Raw genomic sequence first — 24,760 nt, 5'->3', positions numbered from 1 at the left:
ATGCTACTTGTGTTGTCATTACACTAGTGCCCCTGTTTATAGAATGCAGACATTGCAGTCACAATTAATGCTGACATCTACAAATTCTAGTGTCACTGGTGTTCACAATTATCCACTGATTTTAAATTATGGTTTTTCAGGCAAATTGAGTTTCAGCTTAAAGCGGCCTAAATTTGACATGTCAACGACAATATAGGGTGTCCAAATCTCGCTCCGTTTGGTCTTAACCATCACAAACAAGCTTTACCCAATGTGGGAATCTGACAGCCAAGTAACTTTGTGTCTGATCCAGTGTAACAGCTGGAGTAGAAGCCCAGAATCAAATGCATATCATAATACTACAATGTTGTGATGCACAATGTGCGACTGTTTGTATATTTGCGTACCCCCGGGAATCTGATCCCTTTTAGCAGTAGACTTGCGCCGGTACATAGAAAAGACAAGTTTCTAGCCAACTTATTTGAGCTATCTACAGAGGATGCTCTGATTTCCTCACATACTTCAGTAAAGCATTGTTCTCAAGGGCAATTAGGGTTGGGCAATAAATGCTGGCCTTGCCATTTACAGTTACATCCCATGAACAAATAAAAAGAAGATTTACCAGAAAAATATAACCGGTTGTTTGTAGCTGACTTTATATTTCAGTTTATTATGCATAATGTTGGGCCCAAAGCAATAAGTGAAATAGGCAGTAATGTTTGAACATCATTGGAGCTCACATTTATCCACTGATTTTAAATTATGGTCTTCCTTGGAGCTTTAAGAATAATTATACTCAGTGAGCAAAATTTTACATTAAACAAAATATTGCATCTGTTGCTTATGATTTCTTTTAAAGTTTTGTTAACAGATACCCTCATTTTGTTTAATGACTCCTTTAAGGTTGGAACAGGACCTGGAGTAGGATTCAATGTCAATATTGCTTGGACAGGTGGTGTGGATCCCTCTAATGGAGATGTAGAGTACTTGACAGCTTTCAGGTGAGTTTTCATTACATGGAGTTAGTGTGTGAAAACCATTTCTGAAAAATTTTGAATATGCTTTTTCTCAATAATAAATACACCTGACATTGGTGCATTTCTCTCAGCCCCTACAATGCCACCCCAGCCCCCATGGCCACATTATCTAGACGTCATCTTTTGTTTATTCATAGCACCCTGGATGTAACAATCTTCCAGTAAAATAAATAATGCAATTAAAATGGAGACAAATTCATTAAGCATCACACAAAAAAGCTTTAATTTAAAAGCCTGAGGATTAAACATTGATTGATTGCAGCAATTAAGTTATTTTTCTGAACCTCATAATTATTTTACTTTCAGTGAAATCAGGCTTAGAATATTGCTTCAGGTGTTCACCTGCATGTAATTAGCACTGCAGCAATTTTAACTAGAGTAGCTGAGCAGGGATTGTTAGTTGTACAAGTCGTGTATTTGGACCTGTACCAGTCCAATAGTTTACTCTCACAAGAACTATCAATAAATACTTCCTAAATCAGTTAATGTTGGAAAAAAATCTAATAAAGTGCAGGCAAAAAAAATGATAGTGTTCAGGAAAACATTTTATTCAAAGGAACTAACATTTGGGAAAGGGGGCTTCCAGGAAATGGTCAAGAGCCTCAGGCAGCATAACACTAAACAGACTAGAAGCCAAATTTCCTTGCTTGCATGCTACAGGGTCAGGCTGGAGTTGGATCAGATAATTGAATATAATGAAATCCAGAAGGCTGCCCTTTTTCCTTTTTGCATACCCAGCATATCACAAATTTTGTAGACTTAGGTTCGTTCTTACACTTGTGTAGTTCCAGCTGCTGTCTTTGAGGCCATCATTGTTTGATGTTAGAAAATTATCCCTGTGCTGTTTTCAATCATTGAGTTCAGCTGACTTTTACTGACTTTAAAGGCCATATGTCTGCTGTTTCCTTGTTTGCAAACAAAAAAAGGTGCAAGCATTGCTACACTTATAGCAAGGTCTTGAATAATGACAAGAATGATGGCAGACAAACTGCAGTTTTACAGCATAATTTTGAACTGTTGCAAGAAAGCTTTATCTAAATTGCTTGAGTTAAAGGACCTGCTTTTCTTAAGCTTCACAATGTTTATTGTAAATTTTCAGTAGGCTCAATGCACGTACTGCTATTTTTACTGTTCCTGAAAGTACTGCTTGTTATAAGGACCTTGTTTTTGCCATCAGAGCTTCAGTTTTATTGACCAGAAGTGACCAAGATTTTGTTGTCCTTGGGTGAAAGGAACCTACAGGCCAGCTGAGCAAGACGCGCTTTCGCTGTGTTTGCTGTCATGTATTTTGTGCTTCCTATATCGAAAGGATGATTATAACTGCATAGGCACTCATTTCCTCCATCGAAATATCTTCTTCATTTCTATCAGAGCTGCTTGTATCTGTTAATATACAGCAAAATCCCATGGAATGAAAATCAACAGTAGAATACATAGGTTTGATCTCCCCTCTCTAAAGGTGTTAACTCGTGTTTTAGCTCCATGTATCCTGACAGCTTGTTAGAATCTTGCCCAGTGACGGTTCTTAATGTGTGCCCTATATGACCATGGAGGGTATTACAACTAAGGTGGGTTCTGTCCTTACTGGACTGCTACATGTGCAAAATATAAAGCAAAGTTTGTCAGACGGCAAGTGGAAGCTGAAGGCCTCACAGAATCCCATTGCACTTGCCTTCCCCTGGCTTCCACCCAAGCTTGAAGACATTAAGGCAAATTCTAGTCTCTTTATCATTGCCATAATTTAGATCGACTAACTTGGTAGAGAACAAGAATTGAACCTGGGACCTTCCTGGACTGTATGGCTCCATAGTATTCGGCATAATGCATTTAGAGTATTGATTTGTTCTTCAGGTTGCACGAGTTGAATTAACTCTTACATTGAAAACTACAAGTATAAAAGAATCTGCTTTACAACTGATTGGTTTTCAGTATGTCTGACAATGTACATTTGGCTCACAATTTCTAGAATTGCATGTGCTTTCTATATGCCATGGTGCCAATGCAATTGATGATAAATGCTGTTGGGCTAAAGTTTACACCATATGGGCATGTGTTATTTGTTAGTCCAGAGTCGCTTAAATGTGAGTAGCAGCCACCTACTGTTCAAACATTTCATGGGCATGAATTCATTCTTGTGTTTTAGCAAACTGCTTCCTGAATGGCATTAAAGAGACAGTGTCCCTTTTGTAAACCTGAATGGACTGAAATTGAAAACTATTAAAAATTAAACCTACCGGGTACAATCTGTTAGTACTTAAAAATTAAAAGTAAGTAAACTCTGTTCCAGTGAGATAAATTAGAAAAGGGTGCAGGATTTTATTTTTGACTGTTAATAATAAAAATTCTAGAGACTAAGTAGTGCTTCCTACAGCTGTTGCAATTATAGCCACGTATAGCCTTTGGATATGAAGTGGATAGGTTTATCTGCAGTTAGATATTATGCAATTTGACTTTTTTTTAGGACTGTCGTGATGCCCATTGCCAATGAGTTTTCTCCTGATGTTGTGCTGGTGTCTGCTGGGTTTGATGCTGTAGAAGGACACCCCTCACCACTTGGTGGATACTCTGCAACAGCCAAGTGTAAGTTGGAACACCAAAATTTGTATTTTGAAAGTTACTTTGAAGGAAAAACCAGTTCAAAATTTTCAAATCCTTAAAAATCAGCAATACCAGCACTCGTAACCTTGAAGTTCCATTTTAGACATACAAGACCAGTTTGGACAAGTTTTACTGGTACCCTTTCATTTCCAAGTTTTGCTAGTTTTTCCTTAAAGGCCTTAATATCCAGACAGAGTGACCACTGGCTCATTGGTAATGAGGTTGCCTGAGCCTGAAGGGTAGGATGTGGGCCCTACTCCAGCAACCCCAGCATGGGGAAACCAGAGTGGCGGCTTTGAAAACTGGATTGAAATACTTGTGTCCTATGAGTGCAGGTCAACCCACTCTCACTGTAAAGAGTTTCTTGGGCTTGGTGACTCACCTAGGAGAAAGTACTCCGAGATAAAATTTGTAAGTATCTTGTATGAGGCTTCAGTTGTTAGCATCTTCCCTAGGGCAAAACACAATGAACGAATGGATATATAAATTAAATATTTTCTGCAAAAATAGCACTTTTTTTTGCCTTTGGGTAGCTGAAAATATTTTTCAGTATTGAGGTGGGGGTGCTCCCAGGAATGTGTCAGCATTTGTAGTGGTTCATCCAAAAGTTTGAAAAACGCTGCTTTAAATCATTGTCATCACTTTTTTGGAGGTGATAAGAACCTTTATCATGCCCAAGCTCCAACCTGTACAAATAATCCAGTTTGCAGATTTCAGTATTTTTGTTAACGTCTCAGGCCTCGCAGTACTTGAAACACTAAATTCTCTTTTCAGCTTTAAAAATCTGAATGTTGCTTCTGTACATATCCTTTGCAGACATTATTTTGCATCCTGCTTTTTTAAAATTCTCTCTAAATTTTTAAAAACATAGTTTTCAACTTAGAAATTATTCAATTAAGCCTACAGGCCTACTTTAAAACTGTTACCAGCACCAAACAAAGATAAGTATAAGTTCATTTTTAAAAATAAATAAGTAATTCCATTTCCCTCTTTTTGACTGAGCACACAAAAAACAAAAGCATGATTAATTAAATGCATGTGTGTTTTTAGATTCAACTATTTCTTCAATTTTAAAATCTTAAGTTAAAATACTACAACGCATAGACTAAGATATAATGGAGAAGCTGGAGAAGATATGAATATTAAATTTAAATCATAATTCCAGATATAAACTGCTTTTACAGTGCTTGTTTAGGTTGAAATCTGGGAGACTAACATCCATGAGCCACCACCATTGGGGAGATGGTGGCATAGTGGTATTGTCACTGGACCTGTAATCTGAAGGCTCAAGCTAATGCTCCGAGAACATGGGTTCAAATCATGGCAGCTAGTGGAATTTAAATTCACTTAATAAACCTGGAATATAAAGTTAGTCTCAGTAACGGTGAGTATGACAACTATCATCAGTGGTTGTAAAAACCCATTTGGTTCAATAATGCCCTTTAGGGAAGGAAACCTGCCATCCTTATTGACATGTGTCTCCAGATATACAGTAATGTGGTTCACTCTGAACTGCCCTGGGAAATAGCAAGCCTCTCAGTTCAAGGGCAGTTAGGGATAAGCAACAAATGCTGGCCTTAACAGTGATGCTCATGAACGAATAAAGAAAAAAGTGAATTTGTTGCTGCCATTTACACTACAGTCTCTAGTTCACTTAGCCCAGATTCAGGAGGCTTTTTTTTTTGCAATGTAGTTGTATAATCAACAGGAGCCAGTTCATTGATGCTAATCTCCCAGAATCTGACCTAAAGAATTGCCAATATAAAAATGGCTGTAGAGAGAGCCCTTAGTTGAATGCCATGATATACGTACTTTGCAATGCTGAACCTTTTCCATTTGCATCCAGTAGGATGCTAGCAACATTCGCTTTAATACAAAACTGTTATCCATTTTATATTAACTCCTATTGAGCAAGGTTAATACATACATTATAGCTTTTTGTAATATTAAATAGCTCATTTCATAAAGTTGTAATGCTTTGTACTGTGCATATTCTTTCATTACCTTTCTTCTAATTTTAAAAGAGAAAAGGTTTGAAGGAATTGTTTTAATATACCAATGGAGCCCTTGCAAAAATACACAGACCATCACTAGTCCCATTTAAATCTAGAAATCTGGAATGTGTAATACTTCAGAACTATTTCTTCTTCTTTTACATGTGCTGTGGAATTGAAACTTTTAATTTTTATTTACACTTACCGTTAAGAACTTGTTTTTAAAAGCTATCACAAATCAAATTTTGAGGTAAACTTTGCATACTTATGTGACAAACGGAATGCAAATCAGAATAGCATGATCAATATTGGATAGCTTTGACCCTCATATCTTTCCATTAAATCAGCTGTAAATGTACAATTAAATGACATCCAGATTCTTCATACTGTTTGTAGCATTATATGTTAGTGGGAAACAATTGTGGGAAAGACGACTGTCTTTCAGCATGCAAATTTGTGGACTATTTGTAAGTGGTAAAACTGAAAAACTATATAAAACTATGTGTCTAATACAAAGTGAAAATATAATTCAAACAACACAATTTAACTGTAATTAATATTTATTTAATTTGCTCTTTGCCTACTGAAATTAAATGGACCTATACAGAAATTTAAAAGGAAAGCTGCATACAACTGAAATTATTTTTATAACCATTTAGCATCAAATCACAATAATTAGCTAAAATGTTGAACTTCTAATAAGCTTAAAGACAGTGTCTAATTTTGTGGAAAACCTTTCCAGTAAATTAAATTAATATTAGTGTGCACCAAAATTGGTTTGTACTTGCATATGAAAGGCAATTAGATTTCACCAATGTGAGCATTTTTTAAAGCTTATCAGGATATGCTCACCATCATAACACCTACATAAATATGATTGTAAGTGAACTTTGTATCACACTAAATAACACCCCACTGGACATGATTATCAAATTCTTGCTATCTCGGGTTCATGGTGTCAGGCAATCTGTCCCTTGATGCAGAACTTGATACACACATAGAGAAAGCAGCTACCACCTTGGGCCAACACATGAAACGCACATGGAGTAACGTCAAGCTGGGCCTTAGAACCAAGCTGATGGTTTATAAGTCTGTGTTTTCAGCACCTTGTTGCATAGCTGTGAAACATGGATGACTTACAACTATCAAGAAAAGAAGCTGAACAATTTTCCATCTACGCTATCTTTAGTGCATTATGCATATATCCTGGTAGGATAACATCACGAATGCAGCAGTCCAATCAAAGGCAGAGCTCCCAAGTTTGTTAGCCCTCATCAAACAGAGGCAGTTTTGTTGGTTTGGGCACATCTACAGGATGCAAGATGGTCACATACCAAAGGATTCTGTGTGGTGAAGTGAGCCAGACGACCAGTGGGATGCCCAAAGCTCTGCTTCAAGGATGCTTGTAAGCATGACATGAAGGCCCTAAACATTGATTATCACACCAGGGAGTCACTAACTGATGACAGAGGAAAATGGCAACTCCTCCTATTGACTGGCATGCATCACCACAATGACCAATGGCTAAATCTGGCAACAGGCACCAACACCAAAAACCCGCAATGACACTTGGAAGCTTCATGTGCAGCACTTGTGGCGGAATCTGCCTCTGGAGGATTGGCCTCTTCAGCCATCAGCAAAGTATGCCACATGAAGACACCCCATCTGAAATGGTTATATGTTGCATGTCCATCATCTTCCATAGATGAAAGGATGTCAACAACAACAAATTGACAGACAGCAAAAAAATCAAAATAATAAAAGGACTTTCAAGTTGTATCATAGATTTTGTCAAATCAAAATAAAGGGCTATAAGTTCGAAACATGAACAAAATCACCATTATGTACATAAATATATGTGCTTTCAAAGTATTAGGCAAGAAGAGTAATTTTACATTGCTGTGTGTTTTTAATTATCCTAAACTGTATTCAAGGGCATGATTTCATTTAATGATGGGGTGTATTTCCATATAAAGCATCCTCGAATGCCATGAAAGTGAATGAGAAAAAAAAAGTTGCTCCATAAATGTTAGCCTATGTACTTCATACACATTTCTCTCTCAGGTTTTGGCTACCTGACCAAACAGCTGATGAAGCTAGCTGCAGGACGTGTGGTTCTTGCTTTGGAAGGAGGACATGATCTCACTGCCATCTGTGATGCATCCGAGTCCTGCGTTTCAGCCCTGCTGGGTAATGAGGTATGCGCAGTCAAAATCAAAACCAGATCATGCTGTAAACATATTACTTCAACTTAACAGGCGTAGGTGCTAAACTGACAATCCTTGCTTGATATACTGGAGTGGAAAATGTGCTTTAAAGGTAATATTGTCATTAAAAAATATTCCAGTGATACAGCTAAATTCTCATTGATTCTTTAGGACATTTGATTTTTTTCCCATAACATTCTTATTTGTTTTGTAAACAAACTTACCTGTGACTTTTGAGTGGGTGAGAGTGCATCACAAATTCAGTTAGTAGGAAGCAATAGCTTTTGGAACTTAAAATCACAGGTGAATAATGGAATTTGGTTTTTGTACACTTACTGAAATTAGAAAATAAAACTTAAGATTATTTAATTCCAAGCAATGGTGGAGTAACTAATGTGTGTGTTTATAATGTGCATTATTAATTTTTACTTGCCAGCTTGATCCTCTTCCGCAAGAAATACTTCAACAAAAACCCAATGCAAATGCTGTAGCATCACTAGAAAAAGTTATTGAAATTCAGAGTAAGTTGTCTTGCTGTATGTAACCTAACTACTTAAATACACGTTGATATGATTGAATACCTTGTGCATAAGGTTGTATAACAATAATGCTGGTGAATTATTTTTCCCTGTGCTTGATCAACTATTTCAAAATCTTAAGTTGAACCAATTTACCACTAAATTCCAAAATGCCACCTCTTTAATGCTGCCATTATATTACAACGCTGCCAACAGTTGCAGTCCTGAGTTGGGCAGCAGTGTTGTCATGAAAATTAACCAATGATAGTGCCTCCCACAGTGCAGAGCACCACCTCAAGGGGTGTGTTCTCCCCATACCTAAACAACCACTTACGTCATTGTCATTTGCCCTGAGAGCTCAGCATGCCCATATGAATTTTTGCATTCCTGACCTCTGTTGGTCTGCAATTTCAGAGACTGTTGAAAGCCACTAAATTTGTGGTACTTGCATGTTTGCAGTTGCTTAACAGTCTCAAAGGTGCACAGGCAGTTGTTGCAGTGTTGCTACCAGTGCCCTGAAATTGACCCTGCAATGTGAACAGAACAAGCTCATTGTCTTGTACAAAACTGCCTCCAATTGAAGCATTTCTCCGAGGTGTAATCTGTGCTTTACTTAAGCAGCTTCCTGAGCACCAGTAAATAGAACTGTATTTGTGGTGAGACTCTGAACATATTCGTCCAACTATAAAATGGTCCTGGGTTACTCCAGACCAGCAATGATAGCACCATGCAGTCCTAGCTCAATTTGTGAATTAAGGCATCACTAAGGCTTAGTTGGTAAAATCAATTAGTCTTCTGTTTGATTTCTGTCTCTGATGGTTAGTTAGTTGACCTCTCCCTCAACACCCCTGGAATAGGGTTAGAGAGGAGAGTCACATTTCTGGAGAGTGTACGTGAAAAAAGATTGGCTGAGAATAAGATCAGACTTAGCTATGATCTGAAATGATTGCATTCTTTCTCTTAATTGCCTTCTCTACCTTGACCAGAGAAAGAATAGTTGTGTAATTGTTGCGTGGCACACAGTTCTCACATTTTATATCTGTTTACTGCTTTGATATTAACTTACACTATGTAGTGGTTAGAGTTAGATATGTCCCTTTAAAGTTAAACATTTGACAAATGTTCCAAGCCGTTGTGATTTGACTTCCAGGTAAACACTGGAGTTCGGTGAAGCGCTATGCTTCCACTGTAGGCTACTCGCTGCTCGAGGCCCAAAAGCATGAAAAAGAAGAAGCAGAAACTGTTACAGCATTAGCCTCTCTGTCAGTAGACACCGCACAGAGCAATTCTGAACCAGAGGCCAGGTAATTTGTCATCAAACTTTTTTTTGAATAGTAGCATTAAGTAATTAACACATTTGCTTTTCAAAAAAAGTATACTTGGTTATTTCCATCATTTGTGGAAGAGGTGCTGCTAAGTTGACTATTTGAGGCTAATCTGTTCACTAATTCCATTTGTTCTTTGTATTAGGCAGTTGGGTAGGGCTCGGCAATTGAGACCTGTCAACCCATCATCCAGTTTTTCTTTTTTCATAAAAGTACTATTTCTGTAAGGTACAAGGGGAGTTTGCCTTTTGATTTGCCAACACTTTAAATGGTATGGACTCTACATCACTATAGCTATGATTATGGCCTGTGGCCCTTAGCCATTAATATGGTAGGGCTCCTCCCAGCATGGCATAAGTGTATAAATTGTCTTCCCACTGGCAGTAATACTGCCTTCTGCTGTCTGGATTCCTGGCAGCTTCTGAAGTAAATGGCTGTTGTCATATGAGCAATGTGCTTGGTAAACATGGAACGTTTTAAGTCAAAAGCCATTGCCAAATGGCAGAGTCACCGTCAAATCTAGGGATAAATCTGTGACAAACCATGTTCATAGTTCACTCACTTCATTAACAGCATGTCTACATTCTCTTCAAACATTATTTTATGTTTCAGTGACCACTATAGCTTTAACAATATAGAAAGGGATTTTGTAAGGACATCTTGCTTATGGATTCGAATACTGCTTTGGATTTGTGACCTCATTATCTTTCAGAATCAAGCATTATCTACAGCTTGACTTAGAAGAAACACCAACTAATAGTTGACAAATTTTAGAAGGTTTCAACCTTCAACCCCCATATCAACTGCTCACAACAGTGGTGTAATTTGCAGAACTGTCAATAGTCACTTTGTCATTTGCCTTCCTCACAGTGAGGCATTAATTCATCACTGGGCTTTAGTTCATCAATGGTCAATTACCCTTCAACATAGGCAGTCTATTTGATCATGCGATCATGCAGCCATGCCTGATCCAAGCTTCATTCAATATTTGTACGCTTGCACTTTATAAAACTGGTCACAGAACATCAATCAGGCACAGGAATTGCTTCTTTTTTTTTCACCCCCTGATCCAGAAACACAGCAGCTGATTTGTTGAACCCTATTGCCACTGCTGCTGAGATCAGATAACAGACTGGGGTCAAACCTGGAATCTCACTAGTTCATATGGCTCAGCCTTTCATATGGCCTTTGTGAGCTATCACAGGAACCTTTATTTTTTAAATAATTAAGGCTCCTTGGTAGGGGGGAGCAATACATTTAAGTTTCAGTACCTGTCAGAACCTACACCAGATGGAATGGTTTAAGTACAGTTGACTTTGAAATATTAAAGTTTAATATCTGCTGGCATTGCTCAGCACTGATTTCATTGTATAAATAGAATACTTGATAGTTCCAGATGTGATGCCATGTTCAAACAACTAGTGGTCCTGACCTCATAACACATGGGCTATAAAGCTGCAAGTTTGTCAAGTCTGGGTGAGGCCATTGGACTAGTTTCTACAGTAGCCCTAAATTAGCCTTAGTATAAGAACTTGCTTAAATTTATTCAGTTCCTGGCCAAGATATATCTGTATAATCTTCATTTTCTGTTCTTTTTAATTAATTCTGGGGGTTAAAATACAGTTTAGAACTCATAATTCAGAATTACTTAAATGTAATCTGATCATTGTTGTTTCAGCATTACAGTCCCACTTTGTTTATTTGCATTGATTAATCCAAGTCACTGGATAACTGAACAATTTTAAGGCAAAAAAATTTGAATTATGAGGAATAGATTTTATTCTAATAATTTTATCTATTTCCATCTGAATTGAATTTTCTGACTAAATGATTCCTTACATATCCATTTCTGACTGTCATAAAATTTGGTTCTATGCAACATTTTAGCTACCCATAGAGAGTGTGCGATCTATGTTCTTCCTTCCTTTGTCATCTAACAATATTTATTTAAGTCACCTAAATAAATTTAAACCCTACATTTTTGCTAACAGAAAAGAGTAAATGAATACACCATGCTGAGTTTATTTTTTAGTTTTGAACTTTCCCCAGATATTCACCCAGAAAATATTAACTTTCCTCACTGATCCAACTGGATTTATTTAAATATGTAAAATTTCCAGGGATATTTTAAAAAATGAACCGAAATTATAGTGCCCTAAAATGTATAAAGAAAAGTGGTCTGAAACTTTGTAGATCTCTATTTCTGAGCACTTCTATTGTAAGATTTAGAAAGAACTTTTGTACATGTTCTTTATTTTTCTATTTTTTTAGGCAAGGGGATGAACCAATGGAAGAAGAGCCAGCAATGTAAAGTGCCAATGGTCATATTACTGTCACCCGTGTGAATCTTTCTTGTAACCTCCTTTAAAGTCTATCAGACATACAGTGTCCATTGTCTGCCTCTGACAGTGTTATTGTATTGAACTTGAACTGTTGTGAAAAACATCTAGTCTTCAAGCTAGATTCACTAGCCAATCTGTCTGTATTTGAAGACCTGAAATTGGAAGAGTTTAAAGGGACACCGCAGCTTTGTATTTCTTCAAAGTTCATCTGTTCTCTCTTAAGGGAGAATAATGTTTAAGGTTACAAAACACTTGAGGCTTTGATTTCAGATCCCTAGCCTAAGTGCAGTGGTAAGATGTTAACGTTTGAAATGCTTATGTGAGTTGATAAGCCTGCTTCCTAGAGGATGTTGAAAAGCAGGAAAGAAAAGGGATGGAGAGGAAGCAGCATAATAATTTTGTCAGGAGAATTGAAAGGAAATTTGTGCCTTTTTTTAAAAAAAAAGTGGTTGAAACTCACAACTTCATTTTTAAATGCCTTAATTTACATCAGTGAAATACTGCTGTTGGTTTTTGGAACATAGTCAAAAATGACATGAACACCTGATTGAAAAATCTTCAGCTACTTTTAATCACAATGATGAACAGTAGCCCTCTCTGTATAAACATTTGGTTTGATTTATTTATTTCTTTTTTGTAATATTTCTTAAACTTTATTTGTGTATTTGCTGATGACCAATTGTTATCTTGATCAGTTTTGTTTTGTTTAGTTGTGTAAATAGTCTTGTAATATTGTCGTGTATATCCTTTGAGGTTCTCTGGTTCCTGTTTGAAGAAGCCTAATTTTGGTTCCCTTGTTCTTTGTTACCTTAAAAGCTTTAAATTTAAAAGAAGTTAACTCAATATAATTTTCATACAATTTTGTTTATATATTCTGAAAATTGTTATTTTTGTCTTTTTTTTTACTCCTAATACCTGTTTAAGGAGATTGCAGTTTCTGCTAGGTAAGGTGGTCTGCTGTTTGCTATCGTATTGTGGTTCACCTAGAAAGGAGAACCAGACTGAGTTTTTTGGACTGCAGGTCTAACTTTGAAATATTTTCAGCTGAATTTCTAAGAGGTTCTTTTAACTATTTTCCTTCACAAAGAGTAGTGTTTAATTTGAGCATCTAACTCATAATTGGTAGAATTTAGTCCATATATTTCAATCAAGAAGGCCATTAATGATGTATGTTTTATCTTAATGCTTTTCTAAAGGTAGAAAGCAAACTAATTAAGCTAGCAGGCTTTTAACAATGCGGGTACAATGGTTGTTAAATTGTGGCATTAAATTTAATGTCCAGATGGAAGCAAATTGATAACCCTGATAATTTTTCGTGTGACTGAACAGATGTGTTATGCAGTATTGAGTTGTACAGATTGATTTTTTTAAAGGCTTACAGAGGATAGCTCAGTAAGCAAATGATTGAAGTAGTTGGACAGTGGATGGGGAGATTTCACCCATTTCATTACACACTAAATTTTAAAGAATGTCAGTTTAGTGTTTTAAAGGTCAAAACCTTTTATGACCTTGGCAGATAATCCAAGACATGGTAAAATAGTTGATTAAGAAACCAAGTTGCGGGCCCTGGTAAAAGAATGAAGGAGTTTCACAAATTAGTTTGTGCAAAACCGTAAATATTCAATAATGTAGAGGTTATAGAGGTAGGTTTTATAGGTTCACCAGTAGAAAAAAAAGATGTGTTACTAGATAAGAAATAGGTGAGAAGACACCATGACTGAATGAATGTTTGTGGACTTTGTCCTGCTGTTAAACCAATATTCACACAAATAGAAAATAACATCAAAGAGACCTTGAATGACAGACTGGACCTGTGTTGTACATGGTAGGAGTTGTAAACAGTAGACAGACAGCTATAAGATTGATTCAGTGAATCTGTAAATGTTTGAAGTGAAGGGCTGGGCCTCTCAATACAGGTTAACTAAAGATTTGCTGCCGTACTTGGGTTGGCCATAGAAGGTAATACAAGTGCAGTACATGCATTTCACAACAGTAAATGAAGCTTTACTTGCCATCTGCAACATTGGCGTGAATTTTGTAAAATGGTGTTTTTTTCACGCAGCAGCTTGGTATTGATGTATTTTAGTAAACAAAATATATTTTACATTTCTGGCTTAAAGACATACAATATAAATATTGTATATATAGAATATATTGTTTAAATTCATAGATTTGCTGCTGTTTGGGTGGATAAATACTATAACTTTTTCAATAATGACTTTGGGTGGATATAGTAATGTTAAAGTCTGAGCTGGAACGCAGTTGAAGATTCCAGTTTTAACAGTTGTGCGTACATTCCTCTTAGTTTTAGTTGAATCCTGTTTTCATTCCTTTATTTATGAAGTGATGGAAAGTTTTAACAAGAAGTTGCTTTGATTTTGGGGTCCACTGGATGGGCTTTTCTGACCATGAGAATGCTGCAGCATTAACGTATTAGCTTTCAAGATGAAAGGAACGATTTCCTTAGCTAAAGTTAGTGTGATTTGAAATGAAATGTGGATTTCATGGTGACCTTATAAATGTACAAGATTGGGGTGAAGATGGGAGGTTGTTTAAATTATTTGTTCAGATCTTAATGTTTGTACAAAAAATTGTGCTGTTACATTGTTTTAAATACAGTTTTAAGATGAATATAGCATGACTGCTCAGCTGTAAGATGGAGAAAGTAATGTGTTTTAAACAGTGAAACTGGGTTTCCTGTACAAATATTGATTTTTTCCAATGTGTGCCTAGTGTCTGGAAAATGCTTCTTCCAGGGCCAATCCTGTAGATTTTAGTAATAGATGAACTTGCTTCATAATATTTTTGGTTCCATCAAACACCTTCAACAGAATCAAATCCAATATTAAAAAGGAAAACTGAAAAGGCCATTCAAATTAGTTACCTGGTTCATTAAGCATTCTAACTGGGAGAGCTACAGTCATTATTTCCCTTGAGGATTCTCTACAGGTGCAAAAGTTGCTTCGCCAAAACTCCTTCTGCTAGATTATTCACTGGGGTATAGCTTGGTGTTCAAATTTACAATTACAATAAATATCTCTGTTGGAGGAACAAAGAAGCAAGTTTTGATAACAGCTTGCATTACACTGTATAACAGCAGAGTGCAGATATGGCTTGTGTTATTAAAATGTACTGTGTTGCTGTAAACTTTTCACCAATACAGTCTTGGTAATCATAATTGACTATGGAACAATTTTTTCCTGTTTATTTTATTCTGCCTTGATATATATTTGTTCCTATGAGGTAAAAAAAAGCCCTTATCTAGAATCTACTGGAGGATGGATGTATCGATGTGGTGAAACAGTCTGTCTATAACCATTTCCTTACTGTGTTGGCAACAATCTATTTGAATTTATTTTCAAATGTATAACTACAAAAATTGTTAAATTTACATTTAAACCATATTTTTATTGTTTTTGTATTCATTGACACCACCCAGTGTCACTAATAGAATTGTCAATAAGTTTAATGTCTGTACTTAGGTGAAGTGCTAAGTGTGTGTATAGTGATTTATTAACAGTATTGTGTCGTAGCAGTTGTTTATAATTTTTGTCACATTCAAACTAATGTAAATCTCAGATCTCCTTCTCCCTCTCTCACTCCATCTTCCCTTTCTGTATTGTTTGGAGTCCAGTATTTTGTATCATGTTATAACATTTGTGTTTGTGTAAATAAATTAATTTGTTTCTGGCGAAATGTGTCCATGTCTCCAATCATCTAATGTATTCATTTTTGAAATGTAAAATATTCAGCAAAGGTTAATTTGCTGCCAATTTAAATCATGGCATAAGGGTGAGAAAAACTCCTGCCTGCTAAATAAAAAGGCTTCTGCAATGATAGTGGCTCTAAAATACTCGTATGTAACTTGTGGTGCTGTGAAACTGTTTTAAAATGTTGATAAGTTCTTCAGCCTACAGACAAGAAGGTCCAACTCTTAATCCCAAGACTATAGTGGGCAACAATGAGGCTGTGTCAGTTCATTTCAGCCCTCCTGGGCTAAACAGAGGAAAGAATTGTACATGGTTCCCACTTTCAATTGCAGTCCAGTAACCCCACTGGAAAGGTATATGTAGGTGTTGACAGGGTAGCGTCCCACTGTGATGATCTGTATTCACAAAGCTCTCACATCTGAAGAATCACCAGTTCACAGCAACACCAGTGGAACCATCACAGCAGAAATCAGGGCCTTAATAATAATTGGAGGGAGAAAAAGCTGGAAATTGTGAATACCTCTAATTGGATGCTCAAATTGTAAGCTTATTGATAGATTAATATTAGGTAAATGATATTTATGGAGCATTCATTGAATGTCATTATGACAGTTTAATACTTTGGCTGAGGTATATAGGACTGCTTTTATGAATTAAATGTTACTGTTGGGGAGAGATATATATATATATATATAGTAAACTATGTCCTACTCTTGAGAAGCTTAAACCCAGTGACTACTTGGAAACCTGACATTTGGGGCAGGGGAGGCTTAGCAAGAAGCTGGCCTAAATGCCAATCCGATGAAAAAATTGATTCTTCTACACTGTTATCTCTCTAACTGCACTTAAATAAATATTTCTGTTCATCTGGAAAATTGATTTACACTTTAAAATTTGCAAGAAGGGTTTTACTTTGAAAGTATTTTCCCTGGGTACCCTTACCCTTATAACAGTCCATAGAAACAGCAATAAATGAGTTGCACAGCAAGTATGCTATTAATTAAGATCTGAAAATGAACTCTCCCAAACTTGGTGAGTTTTCTAGCACAGCTTCCCAGAATATATAGTGAGCTCAATACGATCTTGTATCCTTGCCAAGCTATTCAACCATCTAGAGGAATAAATGAGAGGCACTGAGCCTTTAAGGAAGTCATGTCAACTTAGACTTAATGTTGTATAGTACACTTTTGTACTTCTGTGTGCAAGATCTTATTTACTTAATATATAAATGATCTGATCTTGGGCATCAAGGGAATACTGTAAATAATTGCTGATGACATCAGTTTGGGTAGATGACAAACTCTGCTAAAGACTATGAAAGACTGCAGGAGGGCATGAATGTTCCACTGGGATGGACAAATAAGTGGCAAATGCAGTTAGAAAAATATGAAGTAATAGAATAGGGAATACTGCTGTCTTATTCAGTGTCCTCCTGAACCCCACACCGTAGATTATTTGGTCATTCGTTTACTGCTTTGGGTGCTGTGTGCCAATTGGCTGTAAACATATATGATAGTGACTGCAAGTCCAAAATAATTGATTGCAAAGCATTTTAGGACACCCTGAGGACATGAAAGGTGTAATACAAAAGTAAGTTCTGCTATCTGTGTATGCTTAAAGGTTGCTTTAAACTTTTTCTGGCTACAGCTTGGGGTCTCCACAGAACAGCAATGCAAAAAGTGCCTTACAATCCTGTACAAATGGGAGGACAATGCAGCCTGTCCTGGGTAGAATCAAAATGGAGGATCCGATACAAACAATGCTAGCAGCAATATTTACTGCTGACAGTATTTTGCTTTCAAATGTCCCTTTTTTTGAAATAAAAAACAATGGGCTGAATCTTCCGGTTGGCGTGCGGGGGTAGGTCTGACCCGCCGACATGTAAAATGATGCGCAATGACATCGGGCGTATATCCCGACATCATCGTGCGTCATTTCCATGCTTCGCTAGGCAGGCATGCGTCCACCAAACTGTTATGGCCATTTAAAAAGTAATTTAACTTGTTAACAACACTGCCCATCCAATCTTAAGGTTGCTGCCTGCATAAAATGGTGGCACGCAGCCAATCGCAGGCAGCGATTGGCTCCACACTAGCCCTCGCCCAGCCCACCCCCCCATAGGAGAAATTCTCCCTAATGGGTAGCAACAGTGCAGATAGGGACAATTATAACAAGGATGGATGTCTCACAAAGTTGCCACTTTGTTGGAAGTACAGAAGCCTTGGAGAAACAATACTAGGGTATGAACAGGACTAGTGTACAATCCAGCAACTTGGTTTGGAAAGTGATAGTTGACTTCGTTTGGAGCAATTACATCCTGAAAGAGCTTTTCACAGCCAAAATTGTGAGACATTTCTCTGCCGGTATTCTGTGCAAAAAGTTAAGACACAGCTGCAGCATCCTTTGTGTTCTTGGAATAATTAAGAACAAACAACTCTTGTGCTGCTCCGGTCATGATATTGTAAATGAATGACAGTAGCAACAGATTTCCTTGATGTTGATGGGAAAGAAATGAAAAAGTTGCATTTATATAGCTCCTTTCATGGCCTCAGGAAGTCTTAAAGGGATTTACAGTCCAAAAAGTACTTCTGAAGTTTCCTACTATGTAGGAACCGTGGAAGTCACTGAATACAAGCTTTCACAAAGGGTACACTTGCATGGGTTATGTCACTTGTTGGCAATAACATCCATTTAGATTTACTTCACTCTTTTAAAATAAATACATTTCAGAATAATTCCAATGCATTTTTAATCCTATAATGTCTTTTATCTTAAATGGATCCCAACCAGATGGTGAAGTATGAAACAAGACACATCTTTTAGTTGAGAGGTTTATTCATAGGATGCAGCTTTACAAATCTCTCCCTCTGACCTATCCACCCTGTATCCCAGCTGACTCTATTTATACTCTTCTGAGTGTAACAAATAAACAAATTAACTAATAAACAAATTGACAAGTTAAGGTGTTGACTATCTTTATAAGTGCACTCAATCCTTAAAACAATGCCCATCATCTGTGTATCATTAACAACATAATGAACCAACCATTTACACTTTATTTTGTTTGTACAGTGTTTCACTCTTAATATCTTAAATGTCATTTATAATTTCTGATATGACAGTTCTGCTATCTAATTTGATCAATTTATTTAGTTCATAGCAGTTGAGGTATTAAGATATTTGATAAGATGCTTTATAAATGTTTTTTTTAATTCAATTTAATGGCTTACATGATACTGAGGCTATACTGAAAATGGATTTCCTTGGCACTTTAAACAAAGCAAACAAGTGAGTTAAAAATTAAGCTGGGCCAAACATATTTTGAAAATTTCAGGTAAGTTAGGTAATGGGCAACAGCATAGCCACTAAAATTGATCCCTAACTTATGGGACAAAAAACAGACAGGGTTCCAGCAGAGGATTACCTCTAGAAACCAATGTGGAAAATGCAAGTGTGTGGAGATCACTGAGGAAATGATTGGCTTCACTTTTGCTGATTTGCATGATGAAGTAGGCTGCCAATATTAATTTTAAGGACTTGTCCATGAATGACGACCATTCAGGTCAGGTAATAGCATCAGTGCTCATTGAAAGGACATCATTGAGGAATCAATACCATCAGAAAATAAAAGAAAGAGTTACCTGATATCAGTTGTGATTTTGGTAGGGGTGCCACAATGGACTTCAGAGTCCCTTGGATTAGCAAAAGGAAAATCATCCAAGGTTTCCAGTCTAGAATAATACCAAGCAAACCCTTCTTTAAAAAATGTGTTTGTGGATGTTGCTGAGGATTATATTTCTTATGCTGCAATTACAAAAAAATCTGTTCAGCATTTGCATGCATACTTGATTGATGAAAAGACTAATCATCGCATCACTCAGCATAACATGAGAGAATACTCTTGGGCTGCATGCCAATTAAATTATTCTCTGTTATTGTCATTTCAAGTATATGTTCCTAAAGCCACATCAGTAATGGTTTTTATAGAAGTAATTCTTAGAATCAAACCTGTCACACAACTACAGTTTTCAAGATTCCAAAGGCTTTTCCAATGAAACTTACAGGGGATGAATTAATGCAGAACAAATATTTATTTTGAATATGCTTCTATTAATGGTTATTGACAAAAGAGCTGAATTCCAGAGTGACGTGAGAGGTACCACACTTGACATCAAGGCAGTATTTTACTGAGCGTGGCATCAATGAGCCCTAGCAAAATTGAAGTCAATGGGAATCAGGGAAGTGAAACTCTCCATGTGCTGCAGTTATCCTGAACACCAAGGAAGATGGTTGTGGATTTGAGGTCAATCATCTTAATCTATTTCATCAATGACCTGCCTGACATCATAAGGTCAGAAGTGAGGATATTTACTGATAAGTGTGGTATTCAGTTCCATTTGCAACTGTGATAAAGAAGCAGTCTGTGCTTGCAAGTATGCAACAAGACCTGGACAACCTTGAGGCTTGGGACCGTGAGTGGCAAGCAACATTGCTTGGCACTTGTGTGGCACAAAAAAACCACCTCCAACAAGAAAGAATCTAACCATCCCCCCCTCCTTAAGATTCACAGCATTGCTATTGTTGAATCTCCCACTATCAATAACCCGGGTGTCAACTTTGACCAGAAACTTAACTGGGCCAGCCACGTAAATAACGTAGCTACAAGAACAGGTCAGAAGCTGGGAATTCTGCAGTGAATAACTCACCTCCTGGCTCCCCAAAGCCATCTGTAAGGAACAAGTCACAAATGTGATGGAATACCCCCAACTGCAACTTCAACAACACTGAAAAAGCCTTGCCATGCAGGGCAAAGCAGCCCATTTGATTGGCACCCCATCCACCAGCTTAAACATTCACTCCCTCCTCCATTGGTGCATTGTCCTGCAGTGTGTACCATGTGCAAGATGAACTACAGCATCCCGCTGAGGCTCCTTTAACAGCACCTTCCAAACATGTGAGCACCTAAAAGGACAAATGCAGATGGTGCATGGGAACACCATCACCTGCAAGTTCCATTAAAGTCACACACCATCCTGACTTGAAACTATATTGCCATTCCTTCACTGTTGGGTCAAAATCCTGGAATTCCCTCCCTAACAGCAGTGGATGTGTACAGTGCTGTATATTTGGATTCACATGGACTGCAGTGGTTCAAGTAGGCAGCTCTCCACCACCTTCTCAAGGTCAGCAAGGGATGGGAAATAATTGTTGGTCTTGTCAATGGTGATCACGTTCCATGAACAAAAATAACAAAATTGGGTCTCAGTGAAATGGGAGGTACTTTTAATGTAACTTCTAAAGATCAGTCTAGTTCATCAATCCTGTTGAAAATATTACATTATCAATCTCAATTTCATGGTGAATCCTCATCAATGTCGTTAGCAGTCCCAGTATAATTTTTTGTAATCGGCAACAAATTTAATAGGAAGCCTCTATGGTTGCTTTTAGGATGCTTCTTTTACATCATTGGAAAGCTGTTGTAATCAGAAAAATATTAGTGGAATTTTTTATCAGTGGAAATTTGATTTTCAGAGCAATTTTAGTCTATTGAGTTGGGTTTCTTCTTGAAAGAAAGATCTGTTGAAAGAATTTAAACCAAGCCTCACTCCAAATGGGTGATGTTTGACAGGTCTCCCATATTTGGTTTGGATCTAAAATATTGGTTTTCCACTGTCAAATCAACCTTAAATAATTGTGGCCCCAATGTGGAAAGCAAATTCAAAGAATGGAGGCAGACGTTTTAAATTTCCCAGTATGCTTAGCAGGTTCATAAATAAGACGGTGTTGCATCAGGCAGTTTAGTGATATCATTGATGAAGTCACGGTCTAATTCTCATTCCAGTGCAAACTAGGTGATGTCAATCTAAAAGAGGGCCACTGATGATTGTTTAGTAAGGATGGAAATTTAGGAGTTTGAGGAGTTTTATTTTACATTCTGGAAAGCAGGGGACTGTAAGGTAAGAAATAGCAATTTGCTGTTCAAATTGTTTTTCAGGAATCCTACTTTGAGAATTGGCCTTACTGAATTTGTAGATGGATTCAAATGATTGCTCATTATTAGAACTGATGTTGTGCCTAGCTGTGAAATCCTGATGCCAGGACTTTTTTTTATTTATAGGCTAAGATCTTTCCCTCTTTTTTTACAACTGAAAGCAGGAATTTCCTGATGTAAAGAATTTTGGCCATGACTTGTTGCTCATCTAAAGGTTACACCACATTTTTTGACAATAGTGATGGCTATCTGTAAGGTTTCATGCCTGAAAATGAAACTATTAGTGTTTAAATTAGAAAATTAATTGCATATGTGTAATTCTTAGTGCCAGCAACATTTGAGAAGCAGCCAGATGCAAAAAGCTGATCATACTTAGTGCCTTGTTATTCACCTGCTAAAATGTTCTAGATACACATGTTACTTTAATACACTTAATCATATAAATTTGAATTTAAAAAATAAAATCCCATTAAAATGTATTCGCTATGCAGAGATTAAGTCATCACAAACTTGGGCTACTGGCTTGTTACAAATGAATTTTAATTCATTTAAATAAAAAACATAACTTGCATTTGTTTAGCAACTTGAATATAGAAAAACATTCCAAGGTGCTTCACAGAGACATCATCAGAAAGAAAATGGACACTGAGCCAGAGAAGGCGTTATTAAAAGGGATAACCAATAGGTGATCAAAAAGTAGGTTTTAAGGAGAAACTTAAAGGAGGAGAGGGATATGGAGAAGTGGAAGGGTTTAGAACAGGATTTACCAAGCAGGGGACTCGGTTGGTTTTGCCTTCAGATACCTATCATGAGCCAACATCAGGGAAATGTCCAATAGGTTAGGGTCAGAGAGATTGAGTTCTAAGGGGCTTGGAGATGAGGGAGGGTGTAGGGCTAAAGGGAATTATAACAATAGAGGGACAAAGCTATGAAAGAATATAAATTGGAGACATTGAAGGACAGAAAGCCATAGTAGGGCAGGGGCTGATAAATGTTCCGAGTTTGGCGTTGGTAGGATGCAAGCGTCAGAGGTTTGGATGGGATGAAGTTTTTTGGTAGGTGAAAGATAGGAGACTGAATAAGTGAAAATTGGAATAATTCAACTCTGGAAGTGAGAAAGATAAAGATGAGAGTTTTAGCAGCAGATGAGCAAAGATAGGTGATGTTACGGGATGGAAGTGTGTGAAGAGAATAAGTGGGCTGAAGCTAACCTCATGGTCAAATAAAACACGAGTTCCAGATAGGTTGAACCAGACTAAGGCTGTAGAGGAGAGGTTGGTAATGAGTGGTAAGAGTTTGTAATGGCTGTGGAAAATGATGACTTTAGGCTTCCCAGTGTTTAACTGGAAAAAATTGTAGCTTGTCCAAAAATGGATATCAGGCAAGTGATCTAGCAAGACAGAGGCAGTTGAGGTATTTAAAGAGGTGAAGGAAAAATAAACCTGGCTGTTGTCAAAATTTATGTCAAAACTGACACCATGTCTAGAGATAATATCACCAATGGACAACGCTTAGATGAGGAAGATTAGAGAGCCCAAGGATAGATCCTTGGGAGACTTTGATGTTAATGTTTCTGGGGTGGCAAGAGAAGCCAATCCAATTGGGTAAAACAGTGGAGGAGAGGAGTTGAAGATGGATGGTGTGAACTAAGGCTGCAGAAATATTGGGGAGGTCTAATGCACCATTGTCGCAATCACAGAAGATGTAATTTGTAACTTTGGTAAGGGCCACTGGGCAGGGATAGTAACCCTACTGGAGAAATTCAAACAGGAAGTTGTGAGCTACCAAATAATAAAAATTTCTGTTCTAAAATTACTATGACAAAATACATTCTATTTTAAAGTCTGTTCACAACCTGTTGTAATATGGATATATTTAAGGGATATCAGCATGTCATCACTAGAAGGAAAATGTGTTGCATGATCCAGTCTTAGTTTCGCTTTTGCTTTGAGCAGAGCACACACACAGCTCTGATGTCTTTAAGCTTTATACTAATGTATATCTGTTCTCCAGTGCCCAGTCTTAATAAATGAATAAATGTGTTTTCACAATCCCTAATGAGCAATTAGGTATTATATCATTATAATAACAAGACATGGTGCTCAGTGGTGGTCAAACAGCATGGCAGCAAGATTAAGAACAGGTATGACATGGAACAGCCTTAGATCATGCTACAAGGCATAAGGTGCCCTCGCACTTTGGTCTGACTGCAACAGAATCACAGCATCGGAGACTATTGAAAATGCAGTGGATGACTTTGAAGAAAAGCTCTGAAGACACAGCACTGAGATAGTGCTCAAATACAGAGCTGATAAGCAGTCAGATCCCTTGTGGTGAGATTACAACACATAGGCTGTCAGTTGCATGAATGGGACAGTACATCAAGAGGACTAGCACTGTGTTAGTTCAGTTGGTAAAGGTGAGTGACCAAGGGGTGGGTTGGGTCAATAGCGAGCAAGGGTGAGTCAAACAAAAAAAGTCATAAAAATCAGGCTAGAGAAGGTTATGATTATAATGGGTGGCTTCAGAAGTTGCTGAACTATAAATTGAATAAAAAGAATAGGCAACATTATTCCATGGTGTGTTCCCACCACAACTCCTCTTCATGGTGGAGCTTCAGAAAAGTGCACAAAATTGGCTCCAGCAACACTCATCCCAGGTAGTACAGAAGAAGGAAGGCCAAAGGGATATTGTCAGGATGTCCACAAAATTCCCCAGTCTGAATTGGGATGCAGCTGACCTACTTTCCGAATTCAAAATGTTTAAACAACGTACAGAACTAAGGGTTCTAGATTCAGGTGTTTCTGAACCAGACAAGAAAGCCATTAAAATTCACCTAGCAATTGGGATGAAGGTCTACATAGGCTGAACATGTCAGGATTAACAGTAGAAGAGCTAAAGGATCCCCAAACGATATGGACTGCACTGGAAGACTGGTTCAGGGTCAGGTTAAACTTCCATATTCATCAACTAGATTTCATGTCATTTCAACAACAGCCTACAGAATCCACAGACCACTTTGTTAGCAAATACAGAGTAAAGGGTATGTATTGTGAAT

The 24,760-nt window shown here is 37.3% G+C and overlaps 1 protein-coding gene across 8 annotated transcripts in view; it reads left to right on the top strand.

Moving 5' to 3' along the window:
- hdac5 (histone deacetylase 5) overlaps positions 1 to 15,696 on the top strand; it is a 378,423-nt gene extending 362,727 nt beyond the window's left edge. For all 8 annotated transcript variants that reach the window (XM_041217570.1, XM_041217576.1, XM_041217573.1 and 5 more), the window contains 6 exons: positions 883 to 980; positions 3,478 to 3,596; positions 7,673 to 7,806; positions 8,252 to 8,336; positions 9,484 to 9,637; positions 11,930 to 15,696. In XM_041217570.1, coding sequence (XP_041073504.1) covers positions 883 to 980; positions 3,478 to 3,596; positions 7,673 to 7,806; positions 8,252 to 8,336; positions 9,484 to 9,637; positions 11,930 to 11,969 — 630 coding nt within the window. In that variant the 3' untranslated portion in view covers positions 11,970 to 15,696. The remainder of the gene's footprint in view (positions 1 to 882; positions 981 to 3,477; positions 3,597 to 7,672; positions 7,807 to 8,251; positions 8,337 to 9,483; positions 9,638 to 11,929) is intronic.
- Positions 15,697 to 24,760: the final 9,064 nt, after the last annotated feature.

The sequence above is a fragment of the Carcharodon carcharias genome, chromosome 23 (genome assembly GCF_017639515.1).
Source record: "Carcharodon carcharias isolate sCarCar2 chromosome 23, sCarCar2.pri, whole genome shotgun sequence".
In the NCBI taxonomy this organism is placed as follows: Eukaryota; Metazoa; Chordata; class Chondrichthyes; order Lamniformes; family Lamnidae; genus Carcharodon; species Carcharodon carcharias.
Note: the sequence above shows the minus strand (reverse complement) of the source record. Positions and strands in the feature narration are given on the sequence as shown.